Source organism: Dryobates pubescens, chromosome Z (assembly GCF_014839835.1).
Source record: "Dryobates pubescens isolate bDryPub1 chromosome Z, bDryPub1.pri, whole genome shotgun sequence".
NCBI classification, from domain to species: Eukaryota; Metazoa; Chordata; class Aves; order Piciformes; family Picidae; genus Dryobates; species Dryobates pubescens.
Window position 1 is genome coordinate 88,029,059 of NC_071657.1, and position 24,234 is coordinate 88,053,292.

Genomic DNA, 24,234 nt, shown 5'->3' on the forward strand with positions numbered 1-24,234 from the left:
ATGTTATGTCAGTGAGAAGGTAGAAAGGCTCTGCAGAGGGACCTCAACCGACTGGACAGATGAGCAGAGTCTAATGGCATGGCATTTAACAAGTCCAAGTGCCAGGTGCTGCACTTTGGCCACAGCAACCCCATGCAGAGCTACAGGCTGGGGTCAGAGTGGCTGGGGAGCTGCCAAACAGAGAGGGACCTTGGGGTGCTGATTGACAGCCACCTGAACATGAGCCAGCAGTGTGCCCAGGTGGCCAAGAGGGCCAATGGCATCCTGGCCTGTATTAGGAATAGTGTGGCCAGCAGGAGCAGGGAGGTCATTGTGCCCCTGGACTCTGCATTGCTTAGGCCACACCTTGAGTACTGTGTCCAGTTCTGGGCCCCTCAGTTTTAAGAAGGACATTGAGACACTTGAACATGTCCAGAGAAGGGCAACAAGGCTGGTGAGAGGCCTTGAGCACAAGCCCTATGAGGAGAGGCTGAGGGAGCTGGGATTGTTTAGCCTGGAGAAGAGAAGGATCAGGGGTGACCTCATTGCCCTCTACAACTACCTGAAAGGTGGTTGTAGCCAGGTGGGGGTTTGTCTCTTCTCCCAGGCAACCAGCACCAGGACCAGGGGACACAGTCTCAAGCTGCGCCAGGGGAGGTTTAGACTCGAGGTGAGGAGAAGGCTCTTCACTGAGCGAGTCATTCGTCATTGGAATGGGCTGCCCAGGGAGGTGGTGGAGTCGGCATCCCTGGAGGTGTTCAAGAGGGGATTGTACGTGGCACTTGGTGCCATGGTCTAGTCGTGAGGTCTGTCTAGACAGGTTGGACTTGATAATCCTTGGGGTCTCTTCCAACCTTAGTTATACTGTGATACTGTAATAGCAAGAGGAAGGGCAAGGACAACCTCCACTCCTTGGTGGACATGGAGGGGAACGTAACAAAGGATGAGGAGAAGGCAGAGGTACTTAACACCTTCTTTGCCTCAATTTTTTCTAGCAGGATGGAATGTCTTCCAGACAGCTGGCCTGCAGAGCTGGCAGAAGGAGTCAGGGAGCAGCATAGTCTTCGTCTGTTCCAGAATGGGGTAGTTGGTGATCTGCTTAGCCACTTGGATCCCCAGAAGTCCATGGGACCAGATGGGATCCATCCCAGGGTGCTGAGAGAGCTGTCAGATGAGCTGGCCAAGCTGCTCTCCATCATTTTTCAGCAGTCCTGGCTCACTGGAGACATCCCAGAGGACTGGAAGCTGGCCAACGTGGGCCGGTTGGATGAGCCAGGGAATTCCAGGCCTTTCAGCCTGACCTCAGTGCCAGGCAAGATTATGGAACAGGGCATCTTGAGTGCAGTCACACAGCACTCACAGGATGGCCAAGGGATCCGGCCCAGCCAGCATGGATTTAGGAAGGGCAGGTCCTGCCTGACCAACCTGATCTCCTTCTATGATCAGGTGACCCACCTGATGGATGTGGGGCAGGCTGTGGATGTAGTCTGCCTGGACCTCAGCAAGGCCTTTGACACCGTCCCCCACAGCAAACTCCTGGCCAAGCTGAATGCCCATGGCTTGGATGGGAGCACACTGCGATGGGTTAGGAACTGGCTGGAGGGCCGAGCCCAGAGGGTGGTGGTGAATGGTGCCACATCCAGCTGGCAGCCAGTCACTAGTGGTGTGCCCCAGGGATCAGTGTTGGGCCCCATGCTCTTTAACATCTTTATTGATGATCTGGATGAGGGCATTGAGTCCATTATCAGTAAATTTGCTGATGACACCAAGCTGGGGGCAGGAGTTGATCTGCTGGAGGGTAGAGAGGCTCTGCAGAGGGACCTCGACAGGCTGGGCAGATGGGCAGAGACCAACGGCATGAGATTTAACACATCCAAGTGCTGGGTTCTGCACATTGGTCACAACAACCCCATGCAGAGCTACAGGCTGGGGTCAGAGTGGCTGGAGAGCAGTCAGGTGGAAAGGGACCTGGGGGTGCTGGTTGATGGTAGGCTGAACATGAGCCTGCAGTGTGCCCAGGAAGCCAGGAGGGCCAGTGGCATCCTGGCCTGCATCATGAACAGTGTGGCCAGCAGGAGCAGGGAGGTCATTCTGCCCCTGTACACTGCACTGGTTAGGCCACACCATGAGTGCTGTGTCCAGATCTGGGCCCCTCAGTTTAGGAAGGATGTTGACTTGCTGGCGTGTGTCCAGTGAAGGGCAACAAGGTCGGTGAGGGGCTTGGAGCACAAGCCCTATGAGGAGAGACTGAGGGAGCTGGGGTTGCTTAGCCTGGAGAGGAGGAGACTCAGGGGTGACCTTATTGCTATCTACAGCTGCCTGAAGGGGGGTTGTAGTGAGGCAGAGGTTGGTCTCTTCTCCCAGGCAACCACACAGTATCACAGTATCACAGTATGACTAAGGTTGGAAGAGACCCCAAGGATCATCAAGGTTTGACAGGATGCTTGGTTTCATGGTTTAGTTGATTGGGTGGTGTTGGATGTTAGGTTGGACACGATGATCTCAAAGGTCTCTTCCAACCTGGTCTATTCTATTCTATTCTACTTATTGAACTTTATGAAGTTTGCCTTTGCCCAGCTCTGCAGCCTGTCCAGATCTCACTGGATGGCTGCACAGCCTGCCAGCGTATCAGCAGCCGACCTGGGTTTTGCACCATCAGTGAACTTGCTGTGGGTACACTCAATCCCCTCATCCAATGCACGCAGCCTGGGCAATAAGCAAGAGGAGCTGGAGGTCCTAATCCACCAGGGCAACTATGATATAGTCGCCATCTCAGAAACATGGTGGGACAACAGGCACGATTGGAGTGCTACACTGGGGGGCTACAGGCTCTTTAGGAGGGCTAGGCGAGGGAGAAGAGGTGGAGGGGTGGCTTTGTATATTAGGGAGACACTTTCTGCCTCAGAACTTGAGGTGGAAGATGAGGGAATTGAGAGCCTGTGGGTTAAAATCAGAGGGCAGCCCAACAAATCTGACATCCTGGTTGGAGTCTGTTACAGACCACCCAACCAGGATGAGGAGGTTGATGAATTATTCTGCAAACAACTGGAGGCTGTCTCAAGATCATCAGATCTTGTCCTTGTGGGTGACTTCAAGCTGCCAGATATCTGCTGGGAACTCAATTCAGCAGAAAGAAAGCAGTCCAGAAGATTCCTGGAGCAGATGGAGGACTGCTTCCTGACGCAGCTGTTAAGCGAGCCTACCAGGGGACAGGATCTGCTTGACCTGCTGCTCTCCAATAGGGAAGGGCTGGTGGGAGATGTGACCATGGGAGGCTGCCTAGGGTGCAGTGACCACGAGATAGTGAAGTTTTCAATATGCAGGGAGATAGGGAGGAGCACCAACAGAACCTTCACCTTGGACTTCCAGAGGGCAAACTTCAGCCTCTTTAAGAAACTTATTTGTAAAGTTCCCTGGGTACCAACCCTCATGAACCGAGGGGTCTAGGAGGGTTGGACCTACTTCAAACAGGAGCTCTTGAAGGCACAGGAACTGGCGGTCCCCATGTGCCGAAAGATGAGCCGGCGGGGAAGGCGACCGGCCTGGATGAGCAAGCAGCTCCTGGAGGATTTAAGGGGAAAAAAGAGGCTGTATCACCTTTGGAAGGAGGGGAAGGCTTCTCGAGGTATGTTCAAGGAAGTGGTCAGATTATGTAAGGATAAAATTAGAGAGGCAAAGGCCCAGCTGGAACTGAAACTGGCCACCTCTGTGAAAGACAATAAAAAGCAATTTTACAAATATATCAACACTAAAAAGAAGGGCAAGAAGAACCTGCACTCCTTACTGGACCTGGAGGGGAACGCGGCGACCAAAGACAAGGAAAAGGCTGAGGACCTGAATGCCTTCTTTGCCTGGATGTTTAACAGCAAGGTAGGAGTCCAGGATGAGTGGCCTCCTGAGCTGGGTAATAGGGTCGAGGAGCAGTGTAATGCCCCAGAAATCCATGAGGCATTAGTTCAGGACCTGCTGAGCCACTTGGACACTTACAAGTCCATGGGACTGGATGGGATCCATCCTAGGGTGCTGAGAGAGCTGGCAGATGAGCTGGCCAAGCCGCTCTCCATCATTTTCCTCCAGTCCTGGCTCACTGGAGAGGTCCCAGATGACTGGAAACTGGCCAATGTGGTCCCCATCCACAAGAAGGGACGGATGGAGGAACCTGGAAACTCCAGGCCAGTCAGCCTGACCTCAGTGCCAGGGAAAGTGATGGAACAGATTATCCTGGCGGCAATAACTGCGCACCTGAAGGATGGCCAAGGGCTCAGGTCCAGCCAGCATGGATTTAGGAAGGGCAGGTCCTGCCTCACCAACCTGATCTCCTGCTATGATCAGGTGACCCGTCTGGTGGATGTGGGGAGGCCTGTGGATGTAGTCTACCTGGACTTCAGCAAGGCCTTTGACACCATCCCCCACAGTAAACTGCTAAGCTGTCAGCCCATGGTTTGGACCGCAACACTCCGTACTGGGTTAGGAACTGGCTGGAGGGCCAAGCCCAGAGAGTGGTGGTGAATGGTGCCACATCCAGCTGGTGGCCAGTCACCAGTGGCGTCCCCCAGGGATCAGTGCTGGGCCCCATCCTCTTTAACATCTTCATTGATGATATGGATGAGGGGGTTGAGTCAGTCCTCAGCAAGTTTGCAGATGACACTAAGTTGGGAACGGATGTTATGTCAGTGAGAAGGTAGAAAGGCTCTGCAGAGGGACCTCAACCGACTGGACAGATGAGCAGAGTCCAATGGGATGGCATTTAACAAGTCCAAGTGCCAGGTTCTGCACTTTGGCCACAGCAACCCCATGCAGAGCTACAGGCTGGGGTCAGAGTGGCTGGAGAGCTGCCAAACAGGGACCTACGGGTGATGATTGACACCTGCCTAAACATGAGCCAGCAGTGTGCCCAGGTGGCCAAGAGGGCCAATGGCATCCTGGCCTGTATTAGGAATAGTGTGGCCAGCAGAAGCAGGGAGGTCATTGTGCCCCTCTACTCTGCATTGGTTAGGCCACACCTCGAGTACTGTGTCCAGTTCTGGGCCCCTCAGTTTAGGAAGGTCATTGAGACACTTGAACGTGTCCAGAGAAGGGCAACAAGGCTGGGGAGAGGCCTTGAGCACAAGCCCTATGAGGAGAGGCTGAGGGAGCTGGGATTGTTTAGCCTGGAGAAGAGAAGGATCAGGGGTGACCTCATTGCCCTCTACAACTACCTGAAAGGTGGTTGTGGACAGGAAGGGGTTGGTCTCTTCTCCCAGACAACCAGCACCAGAACAAGGGGACACAGTCTCAAGCTGTGCCAGGGGAGGTTTAGACTCGAGGTGAGGAAAAAGTTCTTCACTGAGCGAGTCATTCGTCATTGGAATGTGCTGCCCAGGGAGGTGGTGGAGTCACCGTCCCTGGAGGTGTTCAAGGGGAGATTGGACGTGGCACTTGGTGCCATGGTCTAGTCGTGAGGTCTGTCTAGACAGGTTGGACTTGATGATCCTTGGGGTCTCTTCCAACCTTGGTGATACTGTGATACTGTGATCCAGATAATTGATAAGAACTGATGCCTGGGGACCACCGCTGGCTACAGGCTTCCAGTTGGAAGATGCACTCTCTGAACTCTGCTGTTGAGCCAGTTTATGGTCCAATCCACTTTATGGTCCAATCATCCAACCCACTTTTCATGAGTTTACCTATGGCAATATTATGGGAGATGGTATCAGAAGCCTTGCTGAAACCTCTTAAGGAATATCTGCTAATCCTCTGTACCAGTATTTCTGAAACCAAGCACAATGCTAAAATTCATTGAAATTTAACAGCGTTAGCAAAATTTTTAGTAGCTGGTTGCAAGGTGTCTTGGCTCAAGTTACACCTGTAAGAACTCTCTGGTTTTCTCATTGTTTCAAGCTATACCTTAGAAAAGAAGGTGTGAGTGCAGTTTTACTTTTCAGATTCCTTTGAATCTGCAACACAATATAAAACCAAAAAAAGAGAATCCTTGCAAAAGTACATGAGGAAAAACAAAACAGTTGGCACAAACCCTCACAAACTGAAAGCACATTTTCTGTTCTGCTAATGACAGCTAAAGCAATAGGTATTCCTACTGTGAAATGGAGAGTGTTTCAAGAAAGAATTGAAATACAGGAAATGACAACTGAAGCAGGTGAGATATCCCAGGGAGAGGGAGAAATTTGATACATAAAGGACAAACACAGCTTGCATGCTAAGAAACATATGGAGACTTAAGGCATAATGGATGATGTTAGACAGTTGGCAGAGGCTGACCATAATGAGCAGAGAGGATTTAGCACAAATGCAACCACAATGTGAAACAGATGAAATCCTATCAGACCGGAAGATGTCCAGAGAAGACCAGCGAGGTGAGTGAGAGGCTTGGAGGGCATGTTGTATGAGGAGTGGCTGAAGGAACTGGGGTCCTTTAGTCTGGAGAAGAGAAGGCTAAGGTGAGATCTTGCTGCTCTCTACAGCTACCTGAAAGGAGGTTGTAGTGAGACTGGTGTTAGTCTCTTGTCCCAAGTAAGTGGTGATAGGATGAGAGGAAATGGGCTAAGTTGTGCCAAGGGAGGTTTGGACTGGACTTTAGGAAAGAGGTCTTTACTGAAAGAGTGATGAGGTGTTGGAACAAGTTGCACAGGGAGGTGGTGGAGTTGCCATCCCTGGAGGTGTTCAAGAAACGTGACACTTCAGAATATAGTTTAGTAGTTGTGGTAGTTGGGTTAACAATGATCTTAAAGGTCTTTTCCAATCTTAACGATTCTGTGATGCAGAGCACTGTTGCACACTCACATCCCTCTGGTCTGTGTCTTACCTGGAGGGCCTTGTTGGCCAGGCTGGCCTGGGGGGCCAGGGATATATGCATTAGACGCAAGCACTTTCTCGCCAGTGATTTGCTTGCTAAGATCAGCAGCATTATTGGGCAGCAGAGCAACCTGCCAAAACCAAAAAACACTGTAAGATCTTTGTTGTTCAGCTGGATAAATTACATCTTAGTTCAGGTTTCCTGGTCATAGACAGCATGTGTAAATACTCGAGGAAAATACGAAATGTGTAACCATACCCTTCATTGAAATAATCAGACAAAAATGCCACTGTGTGAGGCTGTTCACTTTTCAAGTCATTGTGGAAATACTGATAGTCAATCCAAATAGGGGACAATTGAAACTGGGGAGAAAGACAGCAACAAGTTGTCAAAAAGTCTCCTAAGTGTCTGGATCTTTTCAAGAAACCTCTTCTTCCTTATGTGAAGTTTTCTCAATGTATTGCCCTTTCTCCGGGCAGCATCCCCTCAGGTATTTATGTTCTCAGTTGCTGCACAAGCTACTAACTTTTCATAGGTTTCAATCAGAGCCCTGAATCTGTTGTGGATCTGGCCCTGCGACCATACTATTGAACCCAACAGATGTCTGGATCTGCTGCACATGGAAACAAAGAGCCAAAGTAAGTGAGAATGTAAGGAGCTGCACGCTACAGTTTAAAATGTCATTATCCATTACATCAGATGTTTAATTACCCATTAAGCATTGATCTGTCCAGATTGAATATATTAAATAATTAAACATATTTAGAAAATTCTGCAAATGTTTAGTCTCTCTAGAGGCAGTTGAAGGAAAATGACAAGCCAGGAGGCTGGTCTGCAGCAAGGAAAGAATTAGTGGTGAGTGGCTGCATGCAGAGTTGGGAATTTTGCTCTGCCAAACAAAATTGACGAGCTATTTTAGCACTACAGGGGCAGATCTGTCCCTGGGTCAGCCTTGTTGTTTGCTGAATAAATTTAGCTCTGCAGATAACCTGATACTGGATTCTGCAACATTTGTGTGGGAGAACTGCATTAGGTAAAATACATGATGACTCCTGCTATCTGACAATGTTTTTAATTGACTGTTTGGAGTTCCCTCCACTGGACTGTTCTCAAGACTCCTACTTGTTTTTGTAATTACTTGATAACACACTCTCCTGCCCTTAGTGCAAACTTCAATGTTTACAATGTACAGGAAAGAAAATAATGCTATAACTGGGCAAATTCCTTTTGGTGAAAATGTTACTACTTTAGGGAAGCACTTAAAGAGATGATGTACAGAACAGTTCTAGAAGAAGCAAAAGTGAGCAAGTTAGAAATGCTGAGAGTTCCTGATGGCATTTCTGAAAGACCAGTTTGAATTTCCAGACTGGAACTAAAAGTATGAAGACAGGAATACCAGGATTTATCAGCCATTTGTGACTCAGATTTTGGAGAGCAGAGCTGCTCCAAAGTCAAGATGACTGCACTAAAGAGAAATAAAGTGACATGATGTAAGTCTTACAAGAATTTGGTAAATTCACTCCACTTTGACAGAAATCAGTGGCTGGGTGACATCAGCGTTTCACAGAAGCCCCACAGGATGTTTTTATATGCTTAGTCCTATGAACATGCTCACACAGGAAATAGGGATATAACATACCTACTACTCTGGGGTGGGCTGTCATTTTTGGTTTTCCAAAAGAAAACATTTGCTTTGTTTCCAGTGACCCTGCAGCATTCTCAGCCAATGTCCCAGCCATTGCAGCACAGATAAAAGCATGGGACTGCTAAAGATAAAGGACTGCTTCAGGGGTCACAGCACCTCATACCTGGAGCCAAACAGGAAAATTCAGTAGCTGGTAGCTCTCATATCCACATTGGCCAGGGACCAGCAGAGGGAAGTGAGCTGCACCCAAAGGGTGGCTGTCAATGGGTCCATGTCCAAGTGGAGGCCAGTGACAAGTGGGGTCCCTCAGGGATCAGTACTGGGACCAGTCATGTGTAACGTCTTTGTTGGCGACATGGGCAGTGGCATTCAGTGCACCCTCAGCAGCTTTGCTGATGACACCAAGATGTGTGGTGCAGCAGACATGCTGGAGGGAAGGGATGACATCTAGAGGAACCTTGACAGGCTGGAGAGGTGGGCCCATGACAACCTCACGAGGTCCAACAAGACCAAATGTGAGGTCCTGCATCTGGGTCAGAGCAGTCCCAAGTGCCGATACAGGCTGGGCAGTGACTGGCTTGAGAGCAGCCCTGAAGAAAAGGACTTAGAGGTGCTTGTGGATGAGAAGCTCAATATGAACCATCAGCGTTCACTTGCAGCCCAGAAAGCTAATTGCATTCTGGGCTGCATCAAGAGAAGCATAGGCAGCAGATAAAAAAAGTAGAAATGGGTAGATTCATATTGGATGTTAGGAAGAGGTTCTTCACCATGAGGCTGATAAGAGACTGGAACAGGTTGCCCAGGGAGGTAGTGGAGGCCCCATCCCTGGAGGTTTTTAAGGCCAGGCTGGATGTGGCTCTGAGCAGCCTGATCTAGTGTGAGGTGTCACTGCCCATGGCAGTGGGGTTGGAACTAGATGATCCTTGAGGTCCCTTCCAACCCCAACAATACTATGATTCTATGAAGTCCACTAGCCACCTCTGGTCAGCATACTGAAGTTCTGTTTCCCAGAGGTGCATCTGTCCTGTCCAGAGAAAGATCTTGGCTGGGTAAAAATGGAAGGTTGCAAGGACTGTCATGCTGCAAAACTCCCACTATGTAACACAAACCAACAAAGAGCATTTTTTGTGGGAATAATTTCTGTGTCATCAGTGGGCATTCCTCCTTAGGGCTGGCCACCATTGAGTGATAGATTAATTGATGTCTTGTACTTTAAAGCTTGTGCTTATATTTCTGGCCAGATCCTATTTTGGGCATCGGTTGCTAGGATCAGTTGCTATCCCAGCTGATAAACAGACATCACTTAGGATATAGTCCCTGCTGTTAATATTCTTAAGGTTATATTGCAAATGTCCAGGCTGGAGTAGAAAGGTGAATTTAGTGCTGAAGATTCACCATCATGAAGAGGATTTGGAAGTGTATTCTTTCCTGTTGTTTAAATATTGACTTGTTCCTGCCAGCACGGCTGTTGTAACAACTTAGTAAGCTGAAAAAAAAAATCACATAGCTGCTGTGAAAGCATCTACACATGCCTCCCCACTGAATCAGCTGGACTTGAGGCATACACAAGGGGTGCCAAAATACCCAGGCTCTGGTCTGGCTGACTTTTCTTTGATATCTTCTGGACAGAAAATGGTTGTTAAATGCACTGGGGCCAAACCGTATGTTTTTAATGTTGACTCACATCCTCTTAGGGATTGGCTATACTCACTGTCCTGATTTCTATTTGACCTTTTAACTGAACAAGGACCCTGGTTCAGACTGACCTTGGCTTTCTCCATCCACAGCTCCAAATCTTAATGGTCCTTGGAAAATATTTTTTCTTTCCATGAGTGTGCAAATATTAGCAAGGGTAAATGTAAAGAAGGACAGTACTAGAAACATGCTGTGTTGCAATGCGGTATCTGGAGTTTGGGGTAGTTTCTAGGAGACCTGTGGTTTAGATGATTTTGACAGTGCTTGACAAATGTGCTGCAGAACATGGCTTTCTAAGTTAAGATGTTTAAACAAATCTGTGCATTAGGATCTGTCAATGCCCCAACTCCAAGTGCTGAACTGCTTACTTGATTTTTTTGTTTGTTGGTTGTGTCAGATATCTTTCCTTAGTTTTCCAGCTTTCTGTTCTCTTTCCTTACAGTAAGATCAGAGGTCAACCCAGGACTGCCCACAGTCCCCTTAAGATAGTGGAACAATGCATTTCACTGGATGATCATGCAAGATGACTTTCTGTTCCTGATCTTCGAACTACGCTATGCTGAATCTGTAATGGATGTTGTAATGCTCCAAAAAGGTATGAGTACCATCACTGAGGTAGCAGGACTTGAGTTCACCCTGTCTGTTCCTAAGGAGACATAAACCCCACACTTCTTACTTTCACAAGCAGATCTCTTACAGTGTTTGCTGGGCTGGGTCCTACACAGGCTTTTCTGCTAAACATAATCTTGCACAAAGTTCATAAAATTGAAAGTTTTAAGCACAAGGCTAAAGACTCATTCCCATAAACTTCTCTGGCAGGCAGAAACGAATTTTTCTGTGCAAAACAGAACAGCTTCAGCCACAGATACTGAGGGACATCCTCCCCAGAATAACTTGGCCACTGAGAGCAGCTGGTGAAACATGAGGATTCATGTCTCCCTGGACAGAGAAACAGTATGAGGCCAGATCCCCTCAGTATGGATGAAAGTTCTCCTCTCTGTGGGGTAAAACATGATGAGGATATAAGGAGACTATCTCTTCCATCTCTCTCTGTGTGAGGCACAACTCAGTGAATGGGCTCCCTCTGAGGATGCCAAATAGATCAAGTCCCACTGGGAGGATATTTGGGGACAATTTGGGCTATGCATCATGACAGCACTTAGGTATGAGGCAAGACTGAGATGCTTAGTTTGGCCATAGCTACAGCACTAGTGCCCACAGTGACTCGTATCAATGGTTCTACTTTTCCAGGAGTGAGTTTTGAACATAGACCTAACAGTGGAAGTTAGACAGGAAACTTCAATTCAGGCCATTGGTTTCCATCAATGCTTGCAGTAAACAAGCAATGATGAGGTTGCACCTCAAGTACTTTGTTCAGTTTTGGGCTCCTCACTAAAAGGAGGACACTGAGGTGCTGGAGCATGTCCAGAAAAGGTCAACAAGGTTGGTGAGGGGTCTTGAACACAAGTCCTGTGAGGAGGCTGAGAAATTTGGGATTGGTCAGCCTGGAGAAAGAGGAAGCTGAAGAGAAATCTCATCACTCTCTGCAACTATCTGAAAGGAGGTTGTAGCGACATGGGGGCCAGCCTCTTCTCCCAGGTAATAAGTGATAGGACAAGAGGAAATGGCCTCAAGTTGCACCAGGGAAGTTTAGATTGGATATCAGGAAAAATTTCATTACCAAAGAGGTCATCAGGCACTGGAACTGGCTGCCCAGGGAAGTGGTGGATTTGCCATCCCTGGAGGTCTTTAAAAGTTGTTTGGATGAAGTGCTTGGGGGCATGGTTCACAGTTCTGTACAGGATGAAGTTAGGTTATGGCTGGACCCAACGAACCTCATGAGGTGCAACAAGATCAAGTGCAGGGTCCTGCATCTGGACCAGAACGATCTTCATTACCAATACAGGCTAGGGGATGAGATGATAGAAAGCCTCCATGTGAAAAAGGACTTGGGGCTATTGGTGGATGAGAAATTGGATGTCAGCCAACGTGTGCTTGCAGCCCAGGCCAGTTGCATGCTAGGCTGTGTCAAAAGAAGCGTGGCAAACAGACTGAGAGAGGGGATTCTGCTACTGTACTCTGGAGTAGTGTGTCCAGCTCTCATGCCCTCAACACAAGAAGGACATAGACTTGTTGGAGTGGGTCCAGAGCACAGCTACAAAAATGATGAGGAGTCTAGGACACCTCTCCTATGAAGACATGCAGGGAGACCTAATAGCAGCTTTCCAGTACCTGAAGGGGACCTACAAGAGGACTGGAAAGGGACTGTTTGCAATGGAATAGGACAAGGGACAGTGGTTTTAAATGAGAGAAGAGTAGATCTGGACAACCTGATCTAATGGAAGATGTCCCTGCTTCCTGCAAGGTGGTTGGACTAGATGACCTTCCAACCCAAATCATTGTATCTTAAGATCTTTTCCAACCAGGCAATTCTATGATTCTATGACCAACAGTGTGCCTCCAGATCCTTCCTGGAGGGTCAATGTGAGCCTGCTTGGCATCACAAACGGTGACTGAACAAACAGCCACTCAAAAGTATGGATCCTTTTTTTAACTTGTCTGCTACCATTTATTTGAAAAAATGGAATTTCCATTACACATGACATTCTGTCACTTCTGTGTTTGTCTTCATGCTCATTCAGAAGGAAAATACATAATTTTGAGATTTTTGAGATAGAGTGTCCCTAGAGTGTCATTTTAGTGATACAGATTTATTCCTTCCTAACATAGATAGCACTGAATAATGCTAAATGCAACAAGTGAGTGCACTAAGCTGTGTTTTGATGCCATGAAATTACATGAGCACCCTGAGTGAAGTAATTACAGCCTGTCAACATGAATTCCTGAGAATAATCCTGCAGAACATTTGAAGAAACTTAGTTGTTCAAAGGAGATGTTACCTGAAGGAGCACGACACTTGCATCCTGCACTCGGCTGGGTGTCTGAGTTATTTCAGTCCTACTCAAGTGCAGAAGGAGGCCAGATATAAGAGCAATTAAAAGCCAGGGAAAGTTTTAAAGTGCATCATTTTTGGAAGAATACAAGTGAAAACAAGAAAGGTTGGGGCTGAGGGTTTTTCTTAAAAAAGCAAAACTAAAAAATCAAATTAGTGATTTTTTGTTTAGCCTCATACCTCCTGTTTGGCACCTCTGTCAGCACCTTATTAATGCAGTTATGTTCTCCCATGTTACTGCCTCTGCATAACGTCTTGCCCTTGCTTAAACTAAAAGTGGATCAAGTCCAAAATCCTGTGCATTCAGAATGAATGAAAAACTGAGCCCAGCGCTAATTGCCAAGATACTTGGGCTCAGACAGTGATGGAGGTTTGCCAGACTCTGTTACCATGAACTTGATAACACAGCTCCATGGGCTTGGTTAGCAATCTGCTGACAAGCCATACAGAAGCACAAGGAAGAGATGCTCTTCCGGCATGATTTAAAAACATATTGGCATCATCTTTACGGGCACAAAAGCCATGTGGCACTGACAGCTCCAAACACTTGGATTTAACCCAGTTGTCAAAACCCATGCAGGTCTGGTAAAGCCATGGCTGATGACAGTGTTCATACCTTTTGCTTCAGTTGTGAAACTGTCTGCTTTATTTGATGAAATTCCTTACAGGAGGCACAGCATGTCCCTGGTTTTGCCACGTTTTCAGGTTTCTCAGGAAGTCCAGCTGAAAGAAAGCAGTTTCCAATGCAAATATCAGTATCCAAAGGAAAGAATTTAATAAAGTCATTGCAAAAGCAACTTGAAGGCTGTTACATTTCCCCAGCCTATGAAGAGAATTTTGCCATCATTAATGCTTTGATTGTGACCTGGTGTGTAAGGCTGAGAAACTTTGTGTGGACAGCTCTGAGCTCGCTTTAAAACCAGCTGTTTCCAGTTAACAATCCCCAAAGAACTTATTTTTTTTAATACCTGGAAAAGTTCACACCCCTTCTTTTAGCTTTGTGTTTAGGGAAGACTAACCCCATAGATCTAACTGATTTACAGTTCCTTGCAGGGCAGATTTTCATATGCTATAAATTACAGTAAAATGCCTCACACAATATGGGTCATTTCGCTCACTTTGCACAAATTGCTCTTTATCATCACCAGTTATTCCTGTGTGTGACGGAATAAACCCGAGCAGAGATGGGGATTGAGATTAATGACAGGGATTTAAATTCACACAAGAGATAGAGTCACACCTGTTGATACTACACATGAATGGAATCTTTTCAAGAAGCCATTTAAGTGATTCAAACTGTAAGAGATACTGCAAATGTTGTTTTTAACCTTTTCCCAGTCCCGTGTACAGTGAAGCACTTTGCATCACAAACAAACAGGCGCTGATTTAACAGATGTCTGCTTAAAGAGAAATGTGGTTTCCAAAACATGGGATGGCACTTACTGGCAAACTCTAAGAAAGTTTTTTTTCCCTCTCTTTCATGTGTAGTTGTGGAGAAGCATCAAGTGTATTGAGGCTCTGCATATAATGTGTTGCCTGATACGGTATTACCTGGAAGGGTTATCGGACATGTTTGAACACCAACCTTTCAGAGCACGTCCCGTAATGGAAAAACTCTGCGTGTGCTCCTGGTTAAAGACATCAAATCCTTAAAATATTCAAAAAAGATTAACTACAGTATGCTTAGCTACTGTGTTATTCTTCTCACTTGGACATGCACTTAAATGTCCTCGGCCTGTTCAGAAATGTGTGTAAATTGATTTGAAACCGTAAGTTTTCAGTACTAAAGGTACTACATGGTACTTGACTTTGAGTGTTTGAAGAGTCTGGTGAGGAATACTGCCTCCATCAGATGGTTATCTATGGATCACAGATGTGAAAATTTAGGAAAATTTGATTTTTGGGTACATCTAGGCCATTGGATATAGTTCCACATAAGGTATGCTTGCTTCTGGAAGAGAAAGATTTATTCCCCTAGTCTCCTAATCAGGTAGGAGAGAGCTGTAAGGGCCCTGGCTACACAGCATCTGCTGGTTTCCTTCCTCACTGCTTTATTTCTAATGCTAACAGTTTCGCCTTTGGCTCCTCACAAAGACTCTTTGTCCATAATACGCCTTTCTTTTACAGAATAACGAATCAGCAACATGAAGTTGCTTGTGGTCTTCCCCTACCTACCCCCCCCCACCCCGCCCCAACAAGATATTAGTAAGCTGTGATAAAGACACCTCTTGATATTTCTTTAAGCTAAGTTTCCTTTACATCATAACTCAGTATTGTGGCTCCCTCATGGAAGTCTTCCTCCCTCTCCAATTTGTCATCTTCTTCTGAAAAAATTATATCCATTTTTGGACTTGTGTAAGATTTACAAGTGCACATGTAGGGCCATTAGGAAAAAAAGTCTTTCTTTCTAAAGTCCAATAGAGTTTTAGTTCAGTACTAGACTTAACCAAAATTTCTTGTAATAGCTATCTTAACCAAACGAGTTCCTCCATACTGTGTCAAGAAATGTTGCTGAAAGCAACACAGCGTCATAGGGAGAAAGTGCCAGAGGCTCTGCTATTTGAAACCTAACACAGTCCCACTAGAATCAGTGGAATTACATGCAGATTAAGAAGCGGTGAATTTGGCCTGGTGTTTCATTACAAAATCCAGTTTATCTTCCAGAAGGATGTGGCACATGGGGCTGACAAGTGTAGATAAAACAAGGCTGTAACAATCCATGGAGATGAATGTGTGCGTGTGTGGGGGTGTCTGCTAATGTTTGGGATGTGTCATACCAGTGAGGTTTCTGCAAATCCAGTTGGATTGACTTGTCAGAAGAACAACAGCATCATATAAGCAAGCATGAGCTGTATCCCAGGAGAGAGGTGTAATCCCCCTAACTCATACCAGACAGAGGTGATGATTTGCCCAGGGAAGAAGTCATCCATCAAACATTCGCTCTTACCCTCATCTGATCCTGTATCAGGATCAAACTATGAATAAAGCCAGGATAAAGCATGGATAAAGCCAGAAGCCACCTAGGGCAGGCCAAAGGGGCAGGAAGCAATTAGATGGAACCACCCACGCATGGTGCAGAAATGGAGGTCACGTACCAGGGTCAGTTTGGCCAGCAGTGAGCAAAGCACAGGCTGTTTCCACTGCACAGATTTACACCAGAAAGCTAAAACTATTTCAGAGAAGGCTTGAGCCAGCCTAATTTTTTGGAAGGCTTTCCGAAGCACAGAACCTAGCTTATGTGTGACGTTGCTGTCCTGATAAGGAGGAGTCCTTTCATCTTGGCAAGACAATGGTGAGCCCCATAGTGCCTATTGATAAGAGATCTGCTTGGGGGAGCGATGTGTTTGCTTTGTATGTGGTCGAAGACTCTCTCTTGCTGATGCTGGAAGAGAAGGAGATGCTGGCAGGGCAGAGCTCTGCAGGGAGCTGTGCCGCGGGTGGTCTTTGCATGGAGACTGTTGAGTCGATCATCTGTGTTACATTATCTGGGCTCAGCTTGCTGAGATGGTTTCATTTGCCTACTTCTGCACGGGTAGATGTATTGTCTCTGTCAAATGCAACATGACTGGGGATGCAGAAAAAATACTCCCTATTCTTGTGCTCATGAACAAACCCAAAGCTCTCAGTCCAGCTGACTTACAGAGCCAAAAATGTCTCTGAATTGCACCATTCAGGCATGACATGATGAAAACAGGAATAGTACCTCCTGGGAAATATGCAACATGGTTACAGATGGAGAGGGACACATATGTTTTCATGTCTCTCACACTAAAATTTAAACCCGAATTTAAGTGTTCCAGTTACCATGAAGAACAAATCTTGCTCATTTAGGAAGCTCATTCCAGCGTGGATGTAGCACTGGGGCTGGCCACAGGGTGGTGCGTAGCCACAGCGATTTCTCACGGCTGCCCAAACCCTTGATTTTCTTTGGGCTGTGTGTTTGCATAAGAGGTCCGGCAATTAGCAGCATTAACCTGGAGTACAGTGGGCTAACAAAGTGTTCTCCTCTATTTTACACAGCTGATTTGGGAAATGCATTGAGAGATGGTGGGTAGTTAATTCTGGATTAACTACTGGAGCTGACTTATGTGGCATGTACATTCAGTGTAAAATTAGTGTTTTGCAAATATTAGAATTGTCTGCACAGCCTTAAATATTTTGAATGGTTGGTTATCCTAAATGCTTTGGGCAATATTCTGTCAGGAAATCTGAACTAATCAGAAGAAAAGCTAACAAAAAAAATCTATTTCCAAGGGTATTATATAGGAACATATATAGAATAGAATAGAATAGAATAGAATAGAATAGAATAGAATAGAATAGAATAGACCAGGTTGGAAGAGACCTTCAAGATCATCATGTCCAACCTACCATCCAACACCACCTAATCAACTAAACCATGGAACCAAGCATCCTGTCAAGCCTCGTCCTGAACACCCCCAGCGATGGTGACAGCACCACCTCCTCGGGCAACCCATTCCAATGGGCATTCACGCCTGGGAGATTTAAACGCGGTTTCCTGCCGTGAGCGAGGGTCCTTTCATCGGGAAGCTGTATCGGGACCGCACCGGGACCTGCAGCCACCGGAGATCGTCCAGTTCTTTCCTGTTGGGGCTGCGGGAGCCGCCGGGACCGCAACCATCCCCTGAACACGGTGCGAGGTCGGCGGGAATCGTCTCTTCACACTGCTGGGGCTCGTGATCGCTACATCACCCCCGGCTGGTTTAAACGTGGTTTGCTGTCATGCGAGAGGGTCCTTTCATTGGTAAGCTGTATCAGGACCGCGCCGGGACCTGCAGCCGCAAGGAATCGTCTGATTCTCTCCTGTTGGGGCTGCGGGAGAGGCTGGGGCCGCGAACATCCCCTGAACACGCTCCCAAGGTCGGTGGGAATGGTCTCTTTGTGCAGCTGGGGCTCGAGATCCCTACGTCACCCCTGGCTCATTATAAATGCGGTTTGGTGCCGCGCGCGAGGGTCCTTTCATCGGGAAGCCGTATCAGGACCGCGCCGGGACTTGCAGCCACTGGGAATCGTCCGATTCTCTCCTGTTGGGGCTGCGGGAGAGGCTGCAACCGCAAATGTCCCCTAACATGCTGCGAGGTCGGCGGGAATGGTCTCTTCGCGCCGCTGGGGCTCGAGATCCCTGCGTCACCCCCGGCTCATTATAAATGTGGTTTGGTGCCACGCGCGAGCGTCCTTTCATCGGGAAGCCGTATAAGCACTGCAGCGGGACCTGCAGCCACCGGGGATCGTCCCATTCTCTCCTGTGGGGGCTGTGGCAGAAGCCGCGACCGCAAACATCCCCTGAACATGCTGCGAGGTCGGCGGGAATCGTCTCTTCACGCCGCTGGGGCTCAAGATCGCTATGTCACCCCTGGCTCATTATAAATGTGGTTTGGTGCCGCGTGCAAGGGTCCTTTCATCGGGAAACCATATCAGGACCGCACCAGGACCTGCAGCCACTGGGAATCGTCCGATTCTCTCCTGTTGGGGCTGCGGGAGAGGCCAGGGCCACGAACATCCCCTGAACACGTTCCGAGGTCGGCGGGAATCGCCTCTTTGCGCCGCTGGGGCTCGTGTTGGCTACGTCGCCCCCGGCTGATTTAAAGGTGGTTTCCTGCTGCGTGTAAGGGTCCTTTTGTCGGGAAGCCGTATCAGGAGCTCACCAGGACCTGCAGCACCAGGGGATCGTCTGATTCTCTCCTGTTGGGGCTGCGGGAGAGGCCGGGACCGCAAATGTCCCCTAACACGCTGTGAGGTCGGTGGGAATCGTGTCTTCGCGCCGCTGGGGCTCGTGATGGCTACGTCACACCCGGCTGAATTAAAGGCGGTTTGCTGCCGCGTGCGAGCGTCCTTTCATCGGGAAGCCGTATGGGGATCGTGCCGGGACCTGCAGCCCCCGGGGATCGTCCGATTCTCTCCTGTTGGGGCTGCGGGACAGGCCGCGACTGCAAACATCCCCTGAACACGCTGCGACGTCGGCGGGAATCGTCTCTTCGCGCCACTGGGGCTCGTGATGCCTACGTCACCCCCGGCTCATTTAAAGGCAGTTTCCTGCCGCATGCAAGGGTCCTGTCATTGGGAAGCCTTATCAGGAGTGCACCGGGACCTACAGCACCAGGGGATCGTCCGGTACTCTCCTGTTGTGGCTGCGGGAGAGACTGGGACCGCAAATGACCCTAACACGCTGCGAGGTCGGTGGGAATCGTCGCTTTGCGCCGCTGGTGCTCGAGATCCCTACGTCACCCCTGGCTCATTATAAATGCTGTTTGGTGCCGCGCGTGAGGGTCCTTTTATCCGGGAGCTGTATCAGGACCGTGCCGGGACCTGCAGCCACCGGGAATTGTCCGATTCTCTCCTGTTGGGGCTGCGGGAGAGGCCGGGGCCACGAACATCCCCTGAACACGCTCTGAGGTCGGCGGGAATCGTCTCTTTGTGCCGCTGGGGCTCGTGATGGCTACGTCACCCCCGCCTGATTTAAAGGCGGTTTGCTGCTGCGTGCAAGGGTCCTTTCATCACGAAGCGGTATCAGCACTGCGCTGGGACCTGCAGCCACCGGGGATCGTCCCATTCTCTCCTGTTGGGGCTGTGGCAGAAGCCGTGACCGCAAACATCCTCTGAACACGCTGTGAGGTCGGAGGGTATTGTCTCTTTGTGCCGCTGGGGATCGTGATGGCTACGTCAAGCCCGGCTGATTAAAGGCAGTTTGCTGCCGCTTGCGAAGGTCCTTTCATTGGGAAGCCGTATCAGCGCTGCAGCAGGACCTGCAGCCACCGGGGATCGTCCCATTCTCTCCTGTGGGGGCTGTGGCAGAAGCCGCGACCGCAAACATCCCCTGAACATGCTGCGAGGTCGGCGGGAATCGTCTCTTCACACCGCTGGGGCTTGAGATCGCTATGTCACCCCTGGCTCATTATAAATGTGGTTTGGTGCCGCGCGCAAGGGTCCTTTTATCAGGAAGCCGTATCAGGACCGCACCAGGACCTGCAGCCACCGGGAATTGTCCGATTCTCTCCTGTTGGGGCTGCGGGAGAGGCCAGGGCCACAAACATCCCCTGAACACGTTCTGAGGTCGGCGGGAATCGTCTCTTCTCGCCGCTGGGGCTCGTGATGGCTACGTCGCCCCCGGCTGATTTAAAGGTGGTTTCCTGCTGCGTGTAAGGGTCCTTTTGTCGGGAAGCCGTATCAGGAGCGCACCAGGACCTGCAGCACCAGGGGATCGTCTGATTGTCTCCTGTTGGGGCTGCGGGAGAGGCTGGGATCGCAAATGTCCCCTAACACGCTGTGAGGTCGGTGGGAATCGTGTCTTCACGCCGCTGGGGCTCGCGATGGCTACGTCACACCCGGCTGATTTAAAGGAGGTTTGCTGCCACATGCGAGCGTCCTTTCATCGGGAAGCCGTATGGGGATCGTGCCGGGACCTGCAGCCGCCGGGGATCGTCCTATTCTCTCCTGTTGTGGCTGCTGGAGAGGCCACGACCGCAAACATCCCCTGAACACGCTGCGACGTCGGCGGGAATCGTCTCTTTGTGCCGCTGGGGCTCGTGATGGCTATGTCACCCCCGGCTGATTAAAAGGCGGTTTCCTGCCTCGTGCAAGGGTCCTTTCATCAGGAAGCTGTATCGGCACTGCGCCGGGACCTGCAGCCACCGGGGATCGTCCGATTCTCTCCTGTTGGGGCTGTGGCAGAGGCCGCGACCACAAATGTCCCATAACACGCTGTGAGGTCGGTGGGAATCGTCTCTTCGCGCCGCTGGGGCTTTTGATCGCTACGTCACACCCGGCTCATTATAAATGTGGTTTGGTGCCGCGCGCGAGGGTCCTTTCATCGGGAAGCTGTATGGGGACCGCGCCGGGACCTGCAGCCACCGGGGATTGTCCGATTCTCTCCTGTTGGGGCTGTGGGAGAGGCCGCGATCGCGAACATCCCCTGAACACGCTGCGAGGTCGGCGGGAATCGTCTCTTCTCGCAGCTGGTGCTTGAGATCCCTACGTCACACCTGGCTCATTATAAATATGGTTTGGTGCCGCACGCGAGGATCCTTTCATCGTGAAGCCGTATCAGGACCACACCAGGACTTGCAGCCACTGGGAATCGTCCGATTCTCTCCTGTTGGGGCTGCGGAAGAGGCCACGATCACGAACATACCCTGAACACCCTGCGAGGTCGGCGGGAATCATCTCTTTGCACCGCTGGGGCTCGTGATGGCTACCTCACCCCCGCCTGATTTAAAGGCGGTTTCCTGCCGCGTGCAAGTGTCCTGTCATCGTGAAGCCTTATCAGGAGTGCACTGGGACCTACAGCACCAGGGGATCGTCTGATTCTCTCCTGTTGTGGCTGCGGGAGAGGCCGGGACCGCAAATGTCCCCTAATACTCTGGGAGGTCGGTGGGAATCGTCTCTTCACGCCGCTGGGGCTCAAGATTGCTAGGTCGCTCCCGGCTCATTATAAACGTGGTTTCCTGCCATGTGCAAGGGTCCTTTCATCGGGAAACCGTATCAGGACCGCACCAGGACCTGCAGCCACCGGGAATCGTCCGATTCTCTCCTGTTGGGGCTGCGGGAGAGGCCAGGGCCACGAACATCCCCTGAACACGTTCCGAGGTCAGCGGGAATTGTCTCTTTGCGCCGCTGGGGCTCGTGATGGCTACGTCGCCCCCAGCTGATTTAAAGGTGGTTTCCTGCTGCGTGTAAGGGTCCTTTTGTCGGGAAGCCGTATCAGGAGCGCACCAGGACCTGCAGCACCAGGGGAGCGTCTGATTGTCTCCTCTTGGGGCTGCGGGAGAGGCCAGGATCACAAATGTCCCCTAACACGCTGTGAGGTCGGTGGGAATCGTGTCTTCGCGCTGCTGGGGCTCGTGATGGCTACGTCACACCCGGCTGATTTAAAGGAGGTTTGCTGCCACGTGCGAGCGTCCTTTCATCGGGAAGCCATATGGGAACCATGCCGGGACCTGCAGCCCCCAGGGATTGTCCGATTCTCTCCTGTTGGGGCTGCGGGAGAGGCCGAGACTGCAAACATCCGCTGAACACGCTGCGACGTCGGCGGGAATAGTCTCTTTGCGCCGCTGGGGCTCGTGGTGGCTACGTCACCCCCGGCTGATTTAAAGGCGGTTTCCTGCCGCATGCGAGGGTCCTGTCATCGGGAAGCCTTATCAGGAGTGCGCCGGGACCTACAGCACCAGGGGATCGTCCGGTTCTCTCCTGTTGTGGCTGCGGGAGAGACTGGGACCGCAAATGACCCTAACACGCTGCGAGGTCGGTGGGAATCGTCTCTTCGCGCTGCTGGTGCTCGAGACCCCTACGTCACCCCTGGCTCATTATAAATGCGGTTTGGTGCCGCGCGTGAGGGTCCTTTTATCCGGGAGCTGTATCAGGACCGCGCCGGGACCTGCAGCCACCGGGAATTGTCCGATTCTCTCCTGTTGGGGTTGCGGGAGAGGCCGGGGCCACGAACATCCCCTGAACACGCTGCGACGTCGGCGGGAATCGTCTCTTTGCGCCGCTGGGGCTCGTGATGGCTATGTCACCCCCGGCTGATTCAAAGGCGGTTTCCTGCCTCGTGCAAGGGTCCTTTCATCAGGAAGCTGTATTGGCACTGCGCCGGGACCTGCAGCCACCGGGGATTGTCCGATTCTCTCCTGTTGGGGTTGCGGGAGAGGCCGCGACCGCAAACATCCCCTGAACATGCTGCGAGGTCGGCGGGAATCGTCTCTTCTCGCAGCTGGTGCTCGAGATCCCTACATCACCCCTGGCTCATTATAAATGTGGTTTGCTACCGCATGCAAGGATCCTTTCATCGGGAAGCCGTATCAGGACCGCACTGGGACCTGCAGCCACTGGGAATCGTCCGATTCTCTCCTGTTGGGGCTTCGGGAGAGGCCGTGACCTCGAACATCCCCGGAACACCCTGCGAGGTCGGCGGGAATCGTCTCTTTGCGCCGCTGGGGCTTGTGATGGCTCCGTCACCCCTGGCTGATTTAAAGGCGGTTTCCTGCCGCGTGCGAGGGTCCTGTCATTGGGAAGCCTTATCAGGAGTGCACCGGGACCTACAGCACCAGGGGATCATCCGGTTCTCTCCTGTTGTGGCTGCGGGAGAGAATGGGACCGCAAATGTCCCCCAAAACGCTGCGAGGTCGGTGGGAATCGTCTCTTCGCGCCGCTGGTGCTCAAGATCCCTACGTCACCCCTGGCTCATTATAAATGCGGTTTGGTGCCGCGCGCGAGGGTCCTTTTATCCGGGAGCTGTATCAGGACCGCGCCGGGACCTGCAGCCACCGGGGATCGTCCGATTCTCTCCTGTTGGGGCTGTGGCAGAGGCCGCGACCACAAATGTCCCATAACATGCTGTGAGGTCAGTGGGAATCGTCTCTTCGCCCCGCTGGGGCTTTTGATCGCTACGTCACACCTGGCTCATTATAAATGTGGTTTGGTGCCGCGCGCGAGGGTCCTTTCATCGGGAAGCTGTATGGGGACCGCGCCGGGACCTGCAGCCACCGGGGATTGTCCGATTCTCTCCTGTTGGGGCTGCGGGAGAGGCCGCGATCGCGAACATCCCCTGAACACTCTGCGAGGTCGGCGGGAATCGTCTCTTTGTGCCGCTGGGGCTTGTGATGGCTCCGTCACCCCCGCCTGATTTAAAGGCGGTTTCCTGCCGCGTGCAAGGGTCCTGTCATCGTGAAGCCTTATCAGGAGTGCACTGGGACCTACAGCACCAGGGGATCGTCTGATTCTCTCCTGTTGTGGCTGCGGGAGAGGCCGAGACCGCAAATGTCCCCTAATACGCTGCGAGGTAAGTGGGAATCTTCTCTTCACGCTGCTGGGGCTCAAGATTGCTAGGTCGCTCCCGGCTCATTATAAACGTGGTTTCCTGCCATGTGCAAGGGTCCTTTCATCGGGAAGCCGTATCAGGAGCACACCGGGACCTGCAGCACCAGGGGATCGTCTGATTCTCTCCTGTTGGTGCTGCAGGATTGGCCGGGACCGCAAATGTCCCCTAACACGCTGCGAGGTCGGTGGGAATCGTCTCTTCACGCCGCTGGGGCTCGCGATGGCTACGTCACACCCGGCTGATTTAAAGGCGGTTTGCTGCCGCGTGCGAGCGTCCTTTCATCGGGAAGCCGTATGGGGATCGTGCCGGGACCTGCAGCCCCTGGGGATCGTCTGATT

General features: G+C 50.5%; 1 protein-coding gene across 1 annotated transcript in view; it reads right to left on the reverse strand.

Moving 5' to 3' along the window:
* The window catches only part of CCBE1 (collagen and calcium binding EGF domains 1), a 141,651-nt gene that overhangs the window by 9,658 nt on the left and 107,759 nt on the right, over nt 1-24,234 (reverse strand). The window contains exons 6-7 of the mRNA XM_054178414.1: nt 13,682-13,788; nt 6,782-6,902 (exon numbers count right to left, since the gene is read on the reverse strand). Coding sequence (XP_054034389.1) covers nt 6,782-6,902; nt 13,682-13,788 — 228 coding nt within the window. The remainder of the gene's footprint in view (nt 1-6,781; nt 6,903-13,681; nt 13,789-24,234) is intronic.